This window comes from Nyctibius grandis, chromosome 2 (genome assembly GCF_013368605.1).
Source record: "Nyctibius grandis isolate bNycGra1 chromosome 2, bNycGra1.pri, whole genome shotgun sequence".
Taxonomy (NCBI): domain Eukaryota; kingdom Metazoa; phylum Chordata; class Aves; order Nyctibiiformes; family Nyctibiidae; genus Nyctibius; species Nyctibius grandis.
The window spans coordinates 107,793,831-107,813,696 of NC_090659.1; the positions used below are offsets into that span (position 1 = coordinate 107,793,831).

Sequence of the window (19,866 nt, forward strand, 5' to 3'; positions counted from 1 at the left end):
TTGAGCTACAGCCCAGCTTAGTCTGTGTGAACTGTGCCAACTAGAGATGTAAGAGATTACAGCACAAAAAAACCCCTGTTAACGCAAAAGAACTGGCTTCTTGTAAACATCACTGACTAAAAGGGACAGCAAGCATGAGTTTAACTGTTGGCCATTTCTGGGCCTCCAGGAAGAAACTCTTTTCTGTTTTCAGAGATCTACCACCTGTCTTTTCCTTCACAGGAAGGAAACAAACTGCTCTGTCAGAGAGAAAACTCCATAAAGTATTGAATCATCTACTACATACGGCTACACAATTATTTATGCAAACCTTCCTGATGCAGGTATTTGGAAACTGCTGGGTAAAACAGCTAACTTGTAGAACCAGGGAAGAAGCGAACACCATAGCTCATAAATATGCTTACCTTGCATACAACTAGCCTGAACTATGAAATGGGCAGAGGCGATCTGCCACAGAGAGTCCTCCCAAGTGACATACATGTTACATGTGTTACAACCCCCTCCCTAGTAACTCCAGTATAGCATTATCATTGCAGATCGATCAGAATAAACAATCAATTTGGAATGAACTTCAGACTCCAACGTTTCTCCCTGGAATTCTGTATGGACAACTTCCTATACCAACGCAAGTGGAAGGTTACTGATGTTTGCTTGTCAGCAAGTCAGCTTCAATGGAGCACTGTGCTCTCCTGCTTATATTGTCTTGTACTAGTTCAGAGCAGGCCTGGGTATCCCTCAACAGCATTAAGCCTGGAAAAGTAATCATCACCCAAATGTAATTCTAAATGACCTAAAGTAGGTTTAAATTATTGACCAGTCTCTTGCCTTTTTGCAGATATCTATCTTCACAAATGGGAAATTCAGTCAGAAAGTGTGATAAATGAGCTCTGGAAGGCTACAGACCTATTTGCACTGAGGGCCAAAGCCTCCACAAAACAACCCCCTTGCTCCCCCCCAAACAGAAACATCATTCCAACTAAAAGACATGGTGCACTGGGTATAAATGGTAAGGTGTTGGTAGCTGGTGAGAGGGACTGCAGAGGTGACTTCTGAGGAAGGAGGCTAAGTGCTGTCCCATGGTGGACACAGCCTGTTTCAGCCGTCTCTGCAACAGACCCTCCACAGGACATAGAATCATAGATTCGTTTTGGTTGGAAAGGACCTTTAAGAAAGATCATCGAGTCCAATCGTTAACCTAGCACTGCCAAGTCCATCACTAAACCACATCCCTAAGCATCACATCTACTTGTCTTTTAAATACCTCCAGGGGTGGTGACAAAACCACTTCCCTGGGCAGCCTGTTCCAATGCTTCATAACTCTTAGGGTGAAGAAATTTTTCTTGATACCCAATCTAAACCTGCCCCAGCACAACTCGAGGCCATTTCCTCTCATCTTGTCACTTGTTACCTGGGAGAAGAGACTAACACCCTCCTTTCAGGTAGTTGTAGGCAACGATAAGGTCTTCCCTGAGCCTCCTTTTCTCCAGGCTAAACAACCCCAGTTCCCTCAGCCACTCCTCATCAGACTTGTTCTCCAGACCCTTCACCAGCTTTGTTGCCCTTCTTTGGACTCTCTCCAGCATTTCAATGTCTTTCTTTTACGGAGGGGCCCAAAACCGAACACAGTATTCAAGGTGCAGCCTCATCAGTGCCGAGCACAGGGGGACAATCACTTCCCTAGTCTTGCTGGCCACACTATTTCTGATACAAACCAGGATGCTGTTGGTCTTCTTGGCCACCTGGACACATAGTCAGCCAGCCATCGATCAACACACCCAGGTCCTTTTCTGCCAAGCAGCTTTCCAGCCACTCTTCCCCAAGCCTGTAGCATTGCATGGGGTTGTTCTGCCCCAACTGCAGGACCCTTGGCAACACTTGGCCTTGTTGAATGCTGAGCCCTTCAGTGAAGCTGGTGGCACCTCTAATTTAATGAAGGGCAGAAAATGCCAGAAAGAGAGAGAAGAGAACAGAAGAGAAATAACATAGGGAACATCAAAGTTAGAAGACTAGAAGGTGTTTTGTGGGGGAAGAGGCACCCTCCTGAAGGGACTGAGGCCTGTGGAGGGCCCATGCTGGAGCACAGGAAGAAAATAGCTAGAAGGAAGGAGCAGCAGGGAGAAATTGCTCTGTCCTAACTCCAACGCCCTGCACTGCTCACTGCCTCACTGAAGGGACTAAGTGTCACTGGAATGTAGGAGGGGGAGGAGGGTAGGTGCTATAAACGTTTGTCTTTTGTGTCCCAATGCCTGAATCAGTAATAAATAGTTATGCTGATTAGTAATAAATTAAGGTAAATTAAGTATGTTTTGCCCACAACAATACTTGGTAAGCAATTTCCCTGTCTTTATTTTGACACAGGAGTTTTCTTGCTCCTGTTTATTCTATTTTCTTCCAAGTCCAACTAAAGAAGGGGGAGTGAGCAAGTGACCAAAAAATACACATTAGTAAAGTTATCAGTGTTACACAGCAACTTCTATTAAAGTAACATATCCACTGATTTGCAGGCCACAAGCAGATATGTAAGTATAGCTGCAACACAACAAAATGCCCTACTGACAGTGACAAAATTCGGCTGTTCAGGTTTAAATAAAGCTGCTTAACTTTACAAAAATCTTATTAAAAATTGTGACAAGAAAAGTGTTACTAGGGTTTAGTTATATTTCTGAGCTAAGAGATGAAAATACACTTACTTGCTTCCTCCTGAAAAAAGCTAATTCAGGAGTTCCCCTTTGGAATCAAAACTTTATATTTAATAATCTTTTAGTTTTCATCAGTATTCAAAAATTATTAAATAATAATTATTGATTTGCATTAATACAGCCCATGGAATATCTTTTTTTAAAAGCCAACAAATTAAATGCAGCAGTGTTATCTCCTTGTCAGCCTCGTCTCCCCCAGCAGGCTCCCCAACTCTTCTATCTATCTGTTGCTGTCATAGCTGGTTATCTGAGTATTTGTTTTCTAATAACAGACCTTCCAAAGAGATGACTTACCTTAGGTGCAGGTTAAACACACAAATGTGGTATTTCTTTCCTTAATACAAGGGAATGGGAACCTTAATGATAACCAGTTTGGGAAGATTTGGCACTTAAGCACATTGCAAGTATGATGCAAACACTTCATCTCCAACTTTTGAATCAATTTCAATAAATTATATTAGTCACGATTTAGTTTGAGAATTCAACTATGTCAAACTGCAGAATTACACCCTCTAACTTACATCAGTTGATGAATGTGATTTGTAATGAATTTATCACAAATGTGTTAAATTCCAGCCACTGGAGGTGACGTACTAAAGCCAGTAATTTTGTTACACAAATTCAGTATTTCTAAATACTTTTAAGTTATGCACAGTGTATTTACCCAGGTATGTAGGATGCTAGGTCTTCTTTAACTAGCTGGCAATTAATACTAAAGCTTCTTCCATGAACAGCAGAGGAGTCAAAGAGTTCAATAGATAAGATGTTGTTATCTAAAATTTCTGTGAATAATATAAACATAATTAGTGCCAATCAATGACAGTATAAAGACTATTTATGGTTTTGGAGACGTGGCAAATGGTACTAAGAGACAGAATTCTGTAAAATTACATTTGACTTATAAAATAATTGATTCTGAACATCAACAATATGTAGAGTCTTAGCTTTGCACGTATCCATAAAATTAACTTAAAATACACCAACAATTACAAAATCTTTTTGTACAAAGAAACCAAATGCTACACGTCATTTCATTTGTTAGATGGGTTCCAAACCACCATTCCACTGGTGTTGGATAACTAGCTGCATATTAATAATAAATGATATTGAAAAAAAATCCTACTGAGGCCTATATAGGTTATCTGAATTTTTTTTTTTTCAATGTTTTAGAGCAGCAGTGATCACGCTCCCAGCTACCAATAAAGTCAGGAAGAGTCAAGGATAGCTAGTACTTTTGGAAACAAGTCCATCTTAATAAACCAGGATGTTTATATCATGTAATGCTGGTGTGACCCATAAGAGGAGACACAAACAGAGCTTTGGTCAGAAGTTGTATCTGTTATGTCTCCTTCACTTAGTTCATATTTAGATATTCTCACTCCAGGCTACCTGTCGCAAGTATGAACATCAGCATTTCAAATAAATACTATTTAAAATATGAAAGTGCATGCTTCTACATATGAGTTAATTTAATGTTTTTTAAATATAAATTAATACACTCTTGATAACTTACTAACAACTGAACACAGCATAAGTTTATCTTCAGTCATTTCTTCAAATCTCTCCTTGGCTTCTCTGTTCCACTCATTTGCCCCTTTATAAGGCTCAATGCAAGCCAGCCTGCACCTGATTGCCTAAAGAATAACTCAAATTATGTATCTACCATCACATATCAAGACCATCTCATTACAGCCAAATCACAGCCTTTGGTTTGCACTCATGCAGGACAGCAAGACAGCATGAGCTTGTCTTCTGGTTCCACATTATCATTATTTAAGACGATCCCACCTCCCTGCCAGCAGCTGAGCATGAACCTCAAATTCAGACACATTCTTGCTGAAATAGAAAGAGCTTACTTCTCCTTGCCTCCCTTTATTAGGACATTTGAAAATGAAGGAATGTAAAAATTAATTCGGCTTACTATGGAGTAAAAGAAGGTATCTGAATTAAACACGCACACACACACACAATGTATATACACCTCCTCACTGCAAGGTAACATTAGATTTCATTCAAAACTGAGTGACATAAAAAAAAAAAAAATCAAGAGTTTTCAATGTGCACCCAAAACATATTAAATAAGTCACATCATAAACCCCTGTAAAAAGGAACTTGCTTAACATTTGATTTACTTGAGAATGTTAACAACTGTCTCTTTCCCCTTCTATCCATTGAGATTCTATTAATTTTGAGTACTTAATCCAGGCAAGCACTAATTTACCTTTTCTGGAAAGCTCAGAAACTCCTTTTTCACTTTCCGTATGTCTTTAAGAGTTAATTTAGCAACATTGCCATAGTCAACATATTTTACCATAACTTCCTGATGACTTGGCAGCCCTTCAAGAAAAACAACCCAAGTTATTAAAAAAAAAAATGAGTACCTGATACAGGTTAAAGCACCAGAATTTCAGAGCAAAATCCACATTTAGACCATATAATCAAAGAATACCACATTTTCAAATGTTCTATAGCCCAATTCAAAAACTGTATTCTTTAAGAGCCAGCTCTTTCGCATTCCTGAAATGACAGAGTTAGCATTTTGGTCCCCTTACATCTAACCACTTCATGAGACACTGGCACATTAAATACATGCCAAGTAGACGTGTCAGCAGACAGGCATGCTACTCTGCCTATACAGGTAACACAGAGGTCAGCACCAGTACATCCCCCATCCCCTTCGGAATTACTATGGGGAATATTAAACCATACTAGATAGACTCACAGGCTGGCTAGAATAGACAAATCTATTGTTCAAACTGTAATAGTAAGTGAAACATTAATTAAAATAATTATATGATAGAATTTCAATACAATATAGAAAATTAAGTATACCGCTTCTCTTTATGTAAAAAAAAAAAATGTATAAAACACTCCATTAATAGCAGAAGAATGTAACATGAATTAGTACTACTGACTTTGTGAACCTACCTGTCAGTATAAGAATGCCTAGTAAAAATAATGGCTGTTACTATTCATATCCAGTGTGTGACACTGTTCTAGCACCGCATCTGATTTTGCAACCTAGCATTAGAGTGAACGGATCAATACTTCACCTATAATCCGTGCTCTGTACCAATTCCCGTCCTGTTTTGCAACACAGGCTTGGCCTTCAACTGGGCAAACAATTTCCAAGTTTTTCCCATACTCATGTTTATATGCATCCTGAATTTTCTTTGGAAGAGCTAAAGAATCCAGGCTTTCTCTCTAAAATAAGAAAAACAAAACATACATACACATCAGATGTTCTTATTTTTTTAAATGGTATTTTTGCTCTTTTAGGGGACATTTTTTTCTAGTAGTATACTTCCTAGTCTTCCACCCTGCCCCCCAAATTAAACAGTGGTTATGAACATGTAAAATGAACTGGAGAGCCTAACAACTGTTGAATATTGCCCTGTTCAATCACCACTCTAAAGAGTAAAACGCTATATACCCACATAGGAATTAACCATGTAACAAAACTGACAAAAAAATGTTAACTTTCTGGAATTCTAAGAATACCTGGAATTAATCTAGGATTAATCTAGTATTGTAGGAATTAATCTAACCTATTAATTCCAGGAATGCTAGAACTGGTAACAAGTGATGGAAGTTAATGGAAATTGTAGGTTATTTAATGTGGACTACAAGTAGCTCAACATTAAAATGATTGTTCAGAGTTTTACTTAAATAGACCTTATTTCTAAACTTACCAACTGGAGATAGAAATCACTTGGACTATTAATGTGACAAACTACAACAGAGACGACTTCTCTTTCTTGTGGAATCTTAGGTGGACTATACTGCAAGATGGTATTAGTTTCTAACTGACTGGGAAGCTGTGATCGAAACCTAAGGTAAACAAAATGAAATTTTGAATAAATTCTGTCAAAATTAAGTGAGAAGGAGCCCTCTTATACTCAAATGTCAAGCTTCCCATGGAAAACACAAAATAGTCTTATAAAAATGACTTGATTCGTGTTTGTATGAATAGCTTGAACTTTCCTTCTTGCAGTTGGTGCAGCCAATTCTCTCCAATGCTTCTCCTGTCACAAATGTCACATTATGATGAATGATATACGGCAGCTGGCTCCTAAAAATATTCTGTCATTTGGGATGCAGTAGCATACATTTTAATTATTAAAAAAAATAAAGTCACTATAGCGGATTTCCTTTTCCTCTCTTATGAGAAAAAGGAATTACCTGAAGAACACAGATGCAGTAAAAAATTACCTCCCACTGTTCTCACCACCATAGCTAGTTATGCTCAAATACAAACAAAGATCTTTCTCTGTGTGCAGCAAAATGAACTATAATTTCCTACAGATTTGCATGCCATACCCCTGTACCCAAACAACAAAATGCTCATGTTCTCTGTCTCCTGCCTCTTCCACTGCTCCCTCCAAAGCAGCTCTCCTCTGTCCTAATGCCAACATCAAGCTCTGCCTTGTGCCCTTATCATTGTTTCTCCTATTCGCTGTGCTATATGCGTCACGTCATGTGGTCGGTTCGGATGTGCTAACTAGCCTGTCACTGCCTACCAGCCAAGGTAAACAGACACAAGGCTGATTTCTGTATGTTTTTCTGTCCATGGTAGACACTAAGGGCTTCTCCTTTCACCCCCGTGTTATTCAAACTTGTACGGAAATTTAAATTTTGCCATTTTCTAAAATAAAGTTCATTATCCAAATATAGCCCTGAACAGTGCAAATGAGTACGCCTCAGTGCTTATTAGTGAAGCTGAAAAAAGCAAATCAACAGATATTGCTGAAGATTAATACATCACACATTAATATATCAAACACTGCAAAAACAACTTGGTTGGTAAACTTCATTTTATAAGTATTATGCTGTTATCATTTATGGTGTAAGAGTATAAACTAAAGGAAAACACATACCTTGCCAAGTCTAAATAAACTAATGCATCCCTGAGAGACACTGGCATGTTATTGCTTATTTTATTAAATGGAGGTTTTTTCAAATCCACAATGAGAACACCATCCTCTTCTCTAAATATGGTCATTAAAACAACTTTGTTATTTACCATTCCTAAAAATTTTGTCTTTGCTTCCTCTCCCCAACCTTCACTCTGTGTTAGGAAGAAATAAAAAGTTAATGAAGATGTCAGAGAATGTAAAACAAAAAATACAAATAGTAATTAAAAATAAAATAAAATAAAATAAAATAAAATAAAATAAAATAAAATAAAATAAAAGACAAGCAAGGCAGGCAGCACAGATGCATCTGAACAGATGAAATACTGAACACACTGTTAGATTGTCTAGTCCATAGCCAGGACAGCACTAAACAGTATTCTTCTATGATGGATTTATAACTGTTTTCAACTGTATGAAACTGAGTCAGATCACAGGGCTGCAGTTTCCACCATGTTTCTTTTAAAGATTCTTCTGATAGATAAACCAGAATTGTCATACACCATTTCATCTCATTACTTACGTTTCTGCTCACCCAACTGGTTTGAAAGTTTATTCTTCTCTTTTTGTGTCTTTATACAAACGTACAGCATAGTTTGGTCAATTTACACATTCCTCCTCTCCACAACATTCTTCTTGATATTTTACCTACCTTGAAAAACCTGCCTGAATTTATTTCTCTTGGATCAAGTTAATGCATTTCTCATTTGATACTGCAAATCTGTGCTTCTTCAGTGTGAAAAAAAATGGAAGCACATACAAGGAAAGCATTTTACCCACACCTGCGAAAATTGTTCCAGATCTTTCCTATTAAAGCTATTTCAGGCAACATCAGACTGGTAAAAAAGCTCAAAACCAACCAGCAGTTATACTGTCAGAAATGCACAGCTGCACTGGACATAGTTCATTCCCATGTGAATGTTGCAAAAATAAAGGAAGCCTAATAAATAAGTGAAGAAAATAATGCTGCAATGTATGTCTTTTTCTACGGGAATAAAGGCTGACAGTACTTTATTGTTGTTATACTGAAAGAGAACAAAAAACATTTTTCAATATGTGGCAAAAAATTTTAAGTAACAAAGGACAATCCCCGAAAAGATTCTCTCAAAAATTCTGAAGCCATTTCTTCTCTGTTTGGATTATTTTTGAAAGTAACTGCTTGCATAAAGTTATCAGACAGACACAGAATAAGAGTATCAGTTCTGTAATTTCTTTGTAAATTTGACAAAAGAACATGTCTGGAGTAAGAGTAGTGAGATTTAAACCTGAAATATGCATTTGTAAACCCAGAGGCTTTTTAAGACAGACTGCTATAAGCTCTCGTTTCCTTTCCAATGAAAGCAATGCAACCCATCTTCTTACAAAAGAAGATTTAACTTTTTTTAAAAAATAAAATACACCCTGTATTCCTCTTGATCTTCCTTCTGTTTATACTGAAATAAGATAAGTTTAAATTATGTATTTAAGTTCTTTAATATAAATCTTAGGAAGAAAAAAAATCTCCTGAAATAATACAAACTGCTTTTACTTACTGCATTTTTAGGAACAACATCCTTCAAAGAACACCGCACTGCTAAAGGAGGAACAGCTGCAAGTTCTGCCTCAATATGCTGATCAGGTTTCCTTATAAACAAACAAATGTCATCTGTTTCAATAGTTTGCAGAGGAGCAGGTTCAGGCCTTTCAGCAGGAACATATCTATTGTCAAGGGGAATAACAGCAGTACTAGCTTAAAAAAAAAAGCAAAAAAACCTCAACACCAAAAAACCCCCCAAACAAACCCCAGACTTAAAATAAAGTCATTATTGCAATAACTGGCATAATGTCATGTCACTGATACGAAACCAGCAAGTCTCAATGAAATGCATCTTTTTTTTTTTTTTTTAAACATGGAGGATTCACATGTTCTCTTTTGCAATGCAAGTCTAAGTTAAACATTTTAACGTGTGAAGGCTTGTACACTTGTGTACTTGCATACACTGCCACTTTTCCTGTGGGAAATATGTACATACAGAACATTAGCGTCATTTGAATATCTGGTTATCTGCTTGTGTGAAGCTGATGGAGGACTTGTTTCTTAGTAGAGATCCTCTTAAGTAACAACAGTCAAGGACAACAATTGCAGACAAAAACCTCTCTCTGTAAACATACCCTGAGAAAATTAGAACCGCAGAGCTCCCAAAATCAATCAGGAATACTTCCAGCAGTGCAATATCACAAACTTTGTATCTTACTGGACCACAAGGCTTCCTCTCATGTTTACTTTTTAGGGGAATTAGTTCAGTGATAGTTCCACGGCACCACACTCCAGTTTCATTACTCTTAATAAAAGTTCTAGCACCTATATGGAAGTAAATCAAAAAAAGAAAGACTGAATTCAGTATTTGAAGATATTTCAAACTGGAAGTATTACAGTTCTGCATAATGTTCCATTGTTGCCTATCTTCCACATAGGTAGTAAGAGCGCTACTGCTAAAATAAAGACACAAAGACATTAAAAACCTTGTCTCAATATCCACCAGAAGTTTTCTTCCCACATTCATTTACACAATGGCTGTAAGGCTAGGAAGTGTTTGGCTTGTATTAAGAAGTAATTTCTGGCAAACTTTCTATGCCTCTTAGTAAAGTGGTAAAAAAACACTGAAGTTGAGGGCTATTACATACTTTTTATCGGTTTTGTAAACACCTCCTAGAAGTGAGTACCATTGTCAACATGTGGGCTAGAAAATAATTTCAATGATTTAGCAATGCATTATTTCATTTTTACTTCCAGAATGGTTTCTGTCCAGTTAGTGAACTTCAAAAAAAAATCATCTATGCACTGGAAGGGAATGTTGCTTGCATGAGAAAAAGCTGACTTACTGAACTAATGAAAGAACTAGGCTAGTCATTAAAATCAGTATACTGAAAAAGAACTATCAGTTAACAATTACTACCTAATACTGGAAAACATTAAGTTTACAGCCAGGTGTTTCAACTGCTGGTTACTCTAAGCACTCAATTTGTTGAGGCTGAGAAGAACTGCAGTCTTTTTTACTTCTACCATTTTCATTTGTATGATTTAATAAAAGTCTACTTTACCAAACAATGCGTACAAATGTTTCCCAAAAAGCCTTAATTGTAGATTCCAGAACATATAAGGACTGCTTTACTATGTAACGGGAGTGGGGAGGGAAGAATATTATCCTAAGGAAGACATACTGCAATACAGTATTTTAAGCTAATGTAGACCTTTAGAAATTAGTAATTTACCTAGTTCCAAAATATCTGAAGGCAACAGATACGAACTCCTTTCACAACAAAATTTTTTCAATTTCTTCTCCAAAACCCCTGCTTCTTTCATCTGGGAGTATCTCTGAATATAGAAGTGGCATGGATTTATAACATGGCTTACAAACACTAGTTCTGTTGAACCTGAGTAAGACACAAAACAGATTATCAAACACTCTCCAAGTGACTCCAACCAATGTGATTGGACATGTGATTAGGTTTATGTTGCATTAACCATAAAGTACCTCAAATAGCTTTTAATCTGACAAGTCTGCTCGCACTCCTTTCAAAGTAGTTACCATGTTTGCTTTCCGATTAAATCTGCTCTTTTGTACTTAAGCTACCCTGCAAAACAAAAGGCTGGCTGACTGCTTACAAAGTGGTCGTCTGAATTTAAGCAGATAATTCTAAATTGGTATTCCCTCTATTTAGCAGAGGAATAGGAAGCTTTTAGAAAGCAAATTAGAGAGATTAAGACTCCTATCTCTAAGAACAGGTATGCTAAGCACTTTTGTATAGTTGTTCAGTGATACTGCATGAAGATCAAGGAATGGCCTAAAGCTAGTGAAGAGATGACCCTATATAAGAGTACTTCTGACTAAGCATCCAAATCCTTTGTACTGCAGGTACCTCCCTTGATTTGGGATCCAAAACACAGGTTTCTCTTTCTGAAGCTACTCACCAAAGGTGGTGGATGGGTCAGAAGGTTTTAGAAGCCCAGCAACTCAATTCCTACAGGAGTATTTTACACCACAAAACTTCCTGCAAGGAGCGGATAGCATCATCTAGATCCAATGCCACCTGCATGACTGATCAGGGCATAGCAGACAGATTTGCAGCATCCTAGAGCACTGCCATCTCTGTGCCCATCTCTGAACTACAACCGATTGTGGGCAAAAGATTGTACAAAGCATTCGGCATTTGAATCATTCCAAACATGTACGCAGGGTTGTGCTTGGAAGTTTAGGAAATGCAGTGTCCAGAACAGATGCAAGATTACTCTTGGGTATTTCTAGTGGACAAGATGGTATCTCAGTAAAGTCTGAATGACTTGAAAGATTTCAGCTATAGGTACATTAACTCCCCTGCATCACCCCTGTTCACCATCTCCAATGATGTGATGAGTCAGCTAGCTTGCCTTAAGTAGGTCAGGAAAAGCATATATTAACAGCCACTTCACTAGATCAGTGGAGGCTGATACTTCCAGCCAAAAACATTAACAGGAGCTGGGCCAGTAGTGGACCACTAGAGCCAGATGGATCCAGAAGAGATGTCTTTAAGCTGTTTGAGAATGTTCCTTAAACTAAATGCAAACAAAAAAATCCCAACAAACCACAGCTGCCTGAAAAGGATTTGAAAAATTTATCACACATTATTCATCTGATAACTAACCCTACTAGCAGGAGAGAATGAAGAACTCGCTATATCTAACTTCAAATTATGCTTCCTATAATCCAAAAAGATCCAGTATCGCACAAAATACATATTTTAGCATATTGCTGATAAGAACAATCACATCAAGTAACTCTATGATCACTTCATCTCTTAGGTCTTGTTCTCCAAGTGTACATGTGAGAGAAACTCAAGTGTCTGGAAAGGCTCAAATATCACAAAACTGTGATAGTGTGAGGTGTTTGTCTTTCCAGGCAAATTCTTTGATGTTTAATAAAGGGTGAGCACACACTACACTAACTTCAGTATGAGCATTACGAGAATTTCTCTGCTAACTACTTATTTCCACAGAATTTGTTATGGACTTAAAATGACCAAATTCCCTTATATTCTGTCAAGTCGCATTAAGACCAGCTAGTGAATTCACAAGTCATTGGACAGGAAATTGTCAGGGGAGAGCACATTTATGTGACTCTAAGGTTAAAAAAAACCAACAAAAACAACAAAAAACCCCAAACAAAACAAAAAAATGCAATTTCCGTAATCTTTTTTCTTTGCTAATATTGTGTCCTAGATTAAAGCACATCTTTTTGCAGCAGTATTTTCAACATTTGCTTCTTCTTCTGTCAACTTCTTAGGTCAGCTTCTTTCTTTCCCAGTACTGTGATCTCTACTCTTCAACTTTTATTACCATTTACACTCAACAATGAACAAAGCTCAAAGCACCGCATGAATCGTGTCTACAGAATTTTTGAACAAAATTATTTCCTCAAATTACTCTCAGTTTTGTACATTTATCTGTTCACTCCTAATTCAGAAAACAAAACATGGATGGAGGGAAAACAAGACAACAGTTCAAAATTCAGTAAATAAACTACTGACCTAAGAAATAGGTCCCACTGTTCACAGCAAGCACTGTTATCATTATGTCAAATATCTGTCAGGTGTTGAGAAACACTGCCAATGTGGAGTTTCTGAAAGTTGCTTGGGGCTTCCTATATTGCATCTTCCACCTAAGTGGTTTTATAGCACATCTTAAGACAGTATAGTCTTTACATTAGCAAGGACAGCAGACCAGGGAGTGTTTTTGCAGAGCAAAACTGCTGGTGCTAAGAATGACATTTGCACTGTAAGCACCTCCCAGACTAGCTTTAACTGGAAGGAAGTCAATTCACGTGCCCCAAGTCTGCTCTTACATGTGAGCAAACACTTGCTAACTAGGGACGGTCAGGAGATCTCGTTCCTAGTACATTCCTGATCCCAGCTAGAATGCTAACATATGTGTTCAAGCCTCCAACAAATTCCAGTGTCTGCACTGTTTAGAGGATAGGTCCCTTCTAGTAAACAAAACCATTTACCAGATAGGAAAACCACTAACCAGGTTTGCATTGAAAAGGTGTTTCCTTCTTGAAGAGTTTCTTCCTCTGTTCATCAGCACGATATTCTGTGGGAAACTCTGTTTATTGTTTTAGGAGAAATGTTTAATGAATTAGGTTGGTTAAGTACTTATACATATGCAGTAAAGCAGCAAACACAGTAAAGAGAAATTACATGTATTTTAAGGGTACTGGAAAGGCAAAAATTCTTCCATTTGATGTGACTGGAACAGATGCACACACAGTGACTATGTGCACATGGCCATCTCACATGCCAATTCCAAGATTACAAAACTATCACTTAGACTGAAGACATGCAAAACTCATGTAAGACTGCAGTTTGAAGGAATTTTGTTCTGACAAGGGTTTTGTGAAGTCCACTGGTATTCTGGAACATGCTATTTTAGACAGTAGTGCCCAAACTCTGAAATTTATTTCACGTTGATCACAGCTATATACTACCACAATTACTCTCACGTACCATCCCTATGCTCTCCCTCATCCTCCCCAAGCATTACTAATCATAGGGATTTTCTAGGTATGCTGTGGACATAGAACACTCTGAAGTTAAGCACCTTAACTATACTGTGGGATGCATCTATCTATTCCCCCTCTATTATCTAAACGGAATCTCCATGTTCCAACTTATTCCTAAGGCCTTCAGCCTTATCCCTGAGCACCCCCTGGACACCAGCTTGGTAGGCTCTGCTGGACTCCAGTACAATAGTGACTTTCAGTACTGTCACGTCCAAAACTGGATACAGCACTCCAGATTCAGTCTCACAAGAGCCTAACAGAGGGAAAGGATCACTTCCTGGACCTGTTAGCTACACTCTTACTAATACAGTCCAGGGAAAACCTGACAAGCTGAAGAATGTAATTGTTATTGCCAGTTAACATAGGACAATTCCCTGGGAGAAGATTCAGGAAGCCAAGGGAACTGCCAGAAAAGCATCCTCCAGGAGCCAATGTCAGAAACTCTTGAGGGGGACTGTAATAACTAAGAGTCAAAGAGAATCATCCAGGCAGATGCAGGAACTTATGACCCCTCTTTGAGAAAGTTTTCACTAAGCTAAGCTGAAGGAGCACAAAAAAGAAACAATGTTAGCTCAAAGGAAGATAAAGTAAAATACAGACATAGTTAGAGAATTCATGTGAGCTAACTACAAACACACAACATAATACAAAACACATAAATAACATCATGCTCAAGAATGCAACATTGAAAACATCAGATATTAAGAAACTTACTTTCCATGTCATCTTCAAATATTGCTTCTATTATGACATCAGGGCTGGATGGAGATTTGGGTAGAGCAGGAATACTCTGATAATGTATCATAGGAAATGTTTCTTGTACTTGAGTATTCTTCACTTCTTTGTGAACACCATGTTTATTTGCAAGAGCCTTTATTTTACTTTCTCTGCTAAGTGCTGGAAACGTATTCTCTACAGATGATTGAGTATCGCAACCTGGCATTTCTTCGTCATCAAGGATAACAGTGTGTCGTCCATTATCTTCACTATATTTGGGAAAACATTTATTTGGAGACAAATTAATATAATCCAGTCTGTTTTCAGAAAAGCACATGAGTCAAAGTAGAGGTTTTATTAAAAATGTATCACTATGTTAAGAAAACACCTCATAAGAGGTGGTTATTTCGAAATAAACTGTGTTATGTTTTTGAATATCAAGACAACAAAAACAGTAACATCATTCCTGAAACTTAAAAAGGACTGGCACAGAAATGGCACATATTCTTGGGCACAGCTCAGTAGAAGCGCTACCCTTGCTTAAATGATCAGAGACCACAGGTACAAATACAAACTATTTGAAAAAAATGTTAATAATGTGATAGATAGTTCATGCTAAAAACAAAAGGCATGTCAGATGCTTTTGTACTAACAGTTACTCTTCACTGTAATCTGAAGGATTTTCAAATACTACAGTATGCAATAAGCCTTTTTTAACATAACCAGTGCTAACTACAACATCAACTCCATTCCATTTTCTCAAGTTTTTGACAAAGACGGTGGGAGAAAAGTAAGTAAAGGGGACTAATAAAATAAAAGTAATTGTAATTTTAAAAATAAAATTCAGGTTTTTTTCTGTTTCAAGTTCATCTTAAGTAATTTCTTTTGGCATTTGACACAATCAGTACTTAGACTGTGAAGTGGAAATACTATAAATTTCAGTATTTGCTGTTGATTTTAGAGATATATTTACACTTATATGAAGTAATTTTCATATACTGAATTGATGAACATCTCTATTACATGTACTACGAATGTGTAGACATGGTGCTTAGGGACATGGTTTAGTGGTGGACCTGGCAGTGTTAGCTTTATAGTTGGACTCTTATGATCTTAAAGGTCTTTTCCAACTTAAATGATTCTATGATTCTATGATTGTATCATTAAGTGCCAGCCAAAACTGAAAAAATACACAGCATAAAAAAATCTTGACAACTTAAGTGATACAGTGAAATACAGTTGGGTGAAACACAAGTAAAACTGACATGTCAGAACCAGAACTGACATGTCAGTAATCCAGAAACACTAACTGGATTAACTGCAATGATGATTGAAATACCAGCATTTGAAGTTTTGCTTTGTTTCATTATACTCATAGAAACCCACAAGCATATACAGATTTGATTTTCTTTTTAAATTTAATCTCCAATATATATTTAACCATTAGAAAAACAGGTAAGTTACTGTACCTATCCTCTTTAGTAAAAAAATACTTACTGCCCTGCTGTTCCCCATTCAATCTTGCCCAGATTTTCTAACAAAGATATAATCTCATCAGTGTTAAGGAAGAATCTCGAGAGAAGAAACATTACAGAAGGTGAACATGAATACCTAAATCACTCTGACAGTTTGCGATGTACAGTATTTTTCAGCACAATATTCATGGAGGGACAAAATAAGAGATTAATTACCTACTTCAGTTTCATTTTTCCACTCCTCTTAACAACAGATTTGGTTGCTCCTTTATCTTAACATTCATACTTAAAAACTCTCTTGCCTTTTGCTTTCTCTCTCCTGCACAGAGTACTCCAACATTCACTGAGTTTTCACACCTATACCCAGTTTAGTTCAATAAATTATTCTACATGGAGAAAAACAATTCTCCAACAATTCTGAAGAACAAAACCATAGCTGAAGTCCAAAAGATATATTCTTTTTGTTGTTTATTGTTACACTAATAAACAGCTGTTTCCTTTACTGATTAAAGCTAGCAAAATCTTTTCAGTACTTTTAGAGTTACACTAACAGAACTGTAAATATAACTTCATTCAATCAAATCCTTAGCTTTGCTGTCCAGTTATAATGAACAATTTGTGAAAACTGAAATGTAAGCAGTATTCAACAGCCAATCTTTTCTTCTCCCCACTGTCCCTTCAGGAACATATCCACCCTTCATTCTACAGTATTTTATGTCTACAGAATGTGCCTCAACTCCTATGCACCTCCTTGTGATTTTTTCACCTTTGGTGTTATTTTGGAGTGGCACCAGCATGCGAGGCCTTTATACTCATCCTTCATCAGATCTCTTTTTTTCCCGTTTTGTTCAAGTTCTTAAAAGGTCTTCCAATGCAAACAAATTTGATTTTGTCATGTTTTAGCCTTCTTCTAAGTTGGGAGAGTTTGCCATTTTGCATTTAAATAGGCTTCTCTGAAATTCTCATTCACCACTGACACTATCTTCAAAATAGGCCCTACCTATCAAGTCACTAAGTTCACTAAAATATGATTGTAAAGATTCCTTTAGCCATATTCTAATGACTCAACTAACGTATGATAGGAGTTGTCATAATTTTTGTCAAGCATTGGAACTGGCTGCCCAGGGAAATGGTTGAGTCACCATCCCTGGAGGCATCTGGCTGAGAGAGTTGGGGCTGTTCAGTCTGGAGAAGAGTAGGTTCTGGGGAGACATTATTGCGGCCTTTCAATACTTAAAGGGGGCTTATAAGAAAGATGGGGACAGACTTTTTAATAGGGCCTGTAGTGATGGGACAAGGGGTAATGGTTTTAAACTAAAGGAAGGTAGATTCAGAGTAGATACAAGGAAGAAGTTTTTTACGATGAGGATGGTGAAACACTGGAATAGGTTGCCCAAAGAGGTGGTAGATGCCCCATCCCTGGAAACATTCAAGATCAGGCTGGACGGGGCTCTGAGAAACCTGATCTAATTGAAGATGTCCCTGCTCATTTCAGGATGGTTGGACTGGATGATCTTTAAAGGTCCCTTCCAACCCAAAACCATTCTATGAGTTTCAATCACATGTAGATATGGCACTTAGGGACATGGTTTAGCAGTGGACTTGGCAGTGTTAGATTAACAGTTGGACTTGTTGATCTTAAGGGTCTTTTCCAACCTAAATGAGTCTATGATAATTTTTCACAAGTCGCATGCAAGTAATCCATTTGAGCTTCATCTCTCTGCGCCAGTCAGAATCTGAGGGCACATAACCACTCTACCCCTGAGAGTGGTTCCATGTCCTGAAATATAATGGGATCCCCAAGATGTTCCAACCTAACATGATCTTCATTCTGTCCCTCCTTCATCGATCCCAAACATGGCCTTCATACACTAGGATTACAGTACTCTGACCTTATGACCAAGCTGCACAGGGTCAGTTGTACCAGAGCTATGACACATCTTCTTGCCCATTTTTGATATAAAAATCATATTTTTCACTTCCAAAGAGGGCAACATGGTAACTGGGATTTTCCACAAATTTCTTCTTAGACATCAGTGCCCCAAAAAGCACTGAAGCCTTTCCTGAAGGTGACAAATTGATTCATTTTTTAAAAAAAATAATTAAGCCATTATTTCCTCAATTTATTTCTACTTACAAGAGAAGGACAGGAAGTTTAGAAGTGGCAGAATTCTGTCAAGAATTTTTAAAAAGCATATACATTTGTTTACATAGCAGCAAATTATATGTGCTTTCTCCCTGATGCCTCAGATGAAGGCTACTGTGCATTGTTAGTGGTGAGTTTATATACATCTGAACTAGTAGCTTTTCAGTAAAACACAAGTGAAGCAGCTTGATTTCTGCTGTTTAACTGTTATATGAACAGTTTTTGGAATTAAGATAACCAGTGCATCCATTTACCTCCCAATATACCTCCCACTCCAGTCACTTACCTTGGAGATATTTTTTCCTTCAAACTATTCACTCTTGAGAGCTCAGCCTCAACTGGCAACTTTAAATTATAAATAACCTGAAATTAAGAAGTACAGTCTTAGCTTCTGTTACAGAAAAAGTAGATGATACAGGCACCTATTATATACAACATGACAAAGCCAGAGTATAACTTCTTTAATTTTACAGAAGAAAAATCCTAGAGTTTACTCATTAACAACCAATAGCCAATTCTCAATTCTGTCTTCTTCCATTGCTAAGACCTAATGGGTGGGGATTTTGTAATGTTAGCATGTAAACAGAAGCAGGAGTCAGATCTTCCTTTTGTATGAACAACTACTGAGAAGATGACTTCTAAGTAAGAAGGCAGGCCTATGGGATGACAGTGATAGGTGCCAGCTCCCAAAAGTCACACTAGGCAAGATGGAGGCAAATGACAGAAAAAAGGAGGGATCAGATGAGAAAGACTAAGTTCCTTCACATGAGAAGTGACAACTGGATGCAGGGCACATGACAGTCTAAAAATTACAGTACTTCAAAGAATGACGAGACCAGTTATTAATTTTTTTCTCAACACAAGGATTACAAAGGCTCTAAATGAAATAACTGGGTAGCACATTTAGAAAGAACAGAGGGAACTATTTTATATACACCTCATTTCAAACATTAAAATGTGTAACTCTCTGCCACTGCATATGAATACATACATATAATGTACATATGTACACATACACACTGCCACAAGCATTATGAAGACATTCAAGGCAGTGTTACACAAGCTTATGACACCATGAGGTCATGTTTACTCAGTGTAATGACCCTGATGTATCCTACAGATTATAAAATCCTTAACCTTCAACTTCCTATACTCACTAAATGCCCAGGTTCTTAGATTCTTTCTCCAACTATCTTTTCCTCTCTGTTGTCAGAGACAGGAGTCCTCACAGGATGGACCTTTGGTCTGATACAGCAGGTAGCTTGTGTTTCTATGAACAGCAGATATCATGGGGAAGAAGAATGGAAGTAAAGGTCTGGGACCAACAGGATCAAGAGGACG

General features: G+C 37.4%; 1 protein-coding gene across 1 annotated transcript in view; it reads right to left on the reverse strand.

Annotated features, from left to right (window-relative positions):
• The window catches only part of RNF17 (ring finger protein 17), a 48,291-nt gene that overhangs the window by 17,721 nt on the left and 10,704 nt on the right, over positions 1-19,866 (reverse strand). The window contains 13 exon segments of the mRNA XM_068395325.1: positions 3,364-3,481; positions 4,213-4,333; positions 4,921-5,036; positions 5,753-5,903; positions 6,392-6,530; positions 7,577-7,767; positions 9,145-9,310; positions 9,764-9,953; positions 10,865-11,026; positions 13,653-13,739; positions 14,902-15,173; positions 16,402-16,476; positions 18,812-18,888. Of these exon segments, the coding sequence (XP_068251426.1) occupies positions 3,364-3,481; positions 4,213-4,333; positions 4,921-5,036; positions 5,753-5,903; positions 6,392-6,530; positions 7,577-7,767; positions 9,145-9,310; positions 9,764-9,953; positions 10,865-11,026; positions 13,653-13,739; positions 14,902-15,173; positions 16,402-16,476; positions 18,812-18,888 (1,865 nt within the window).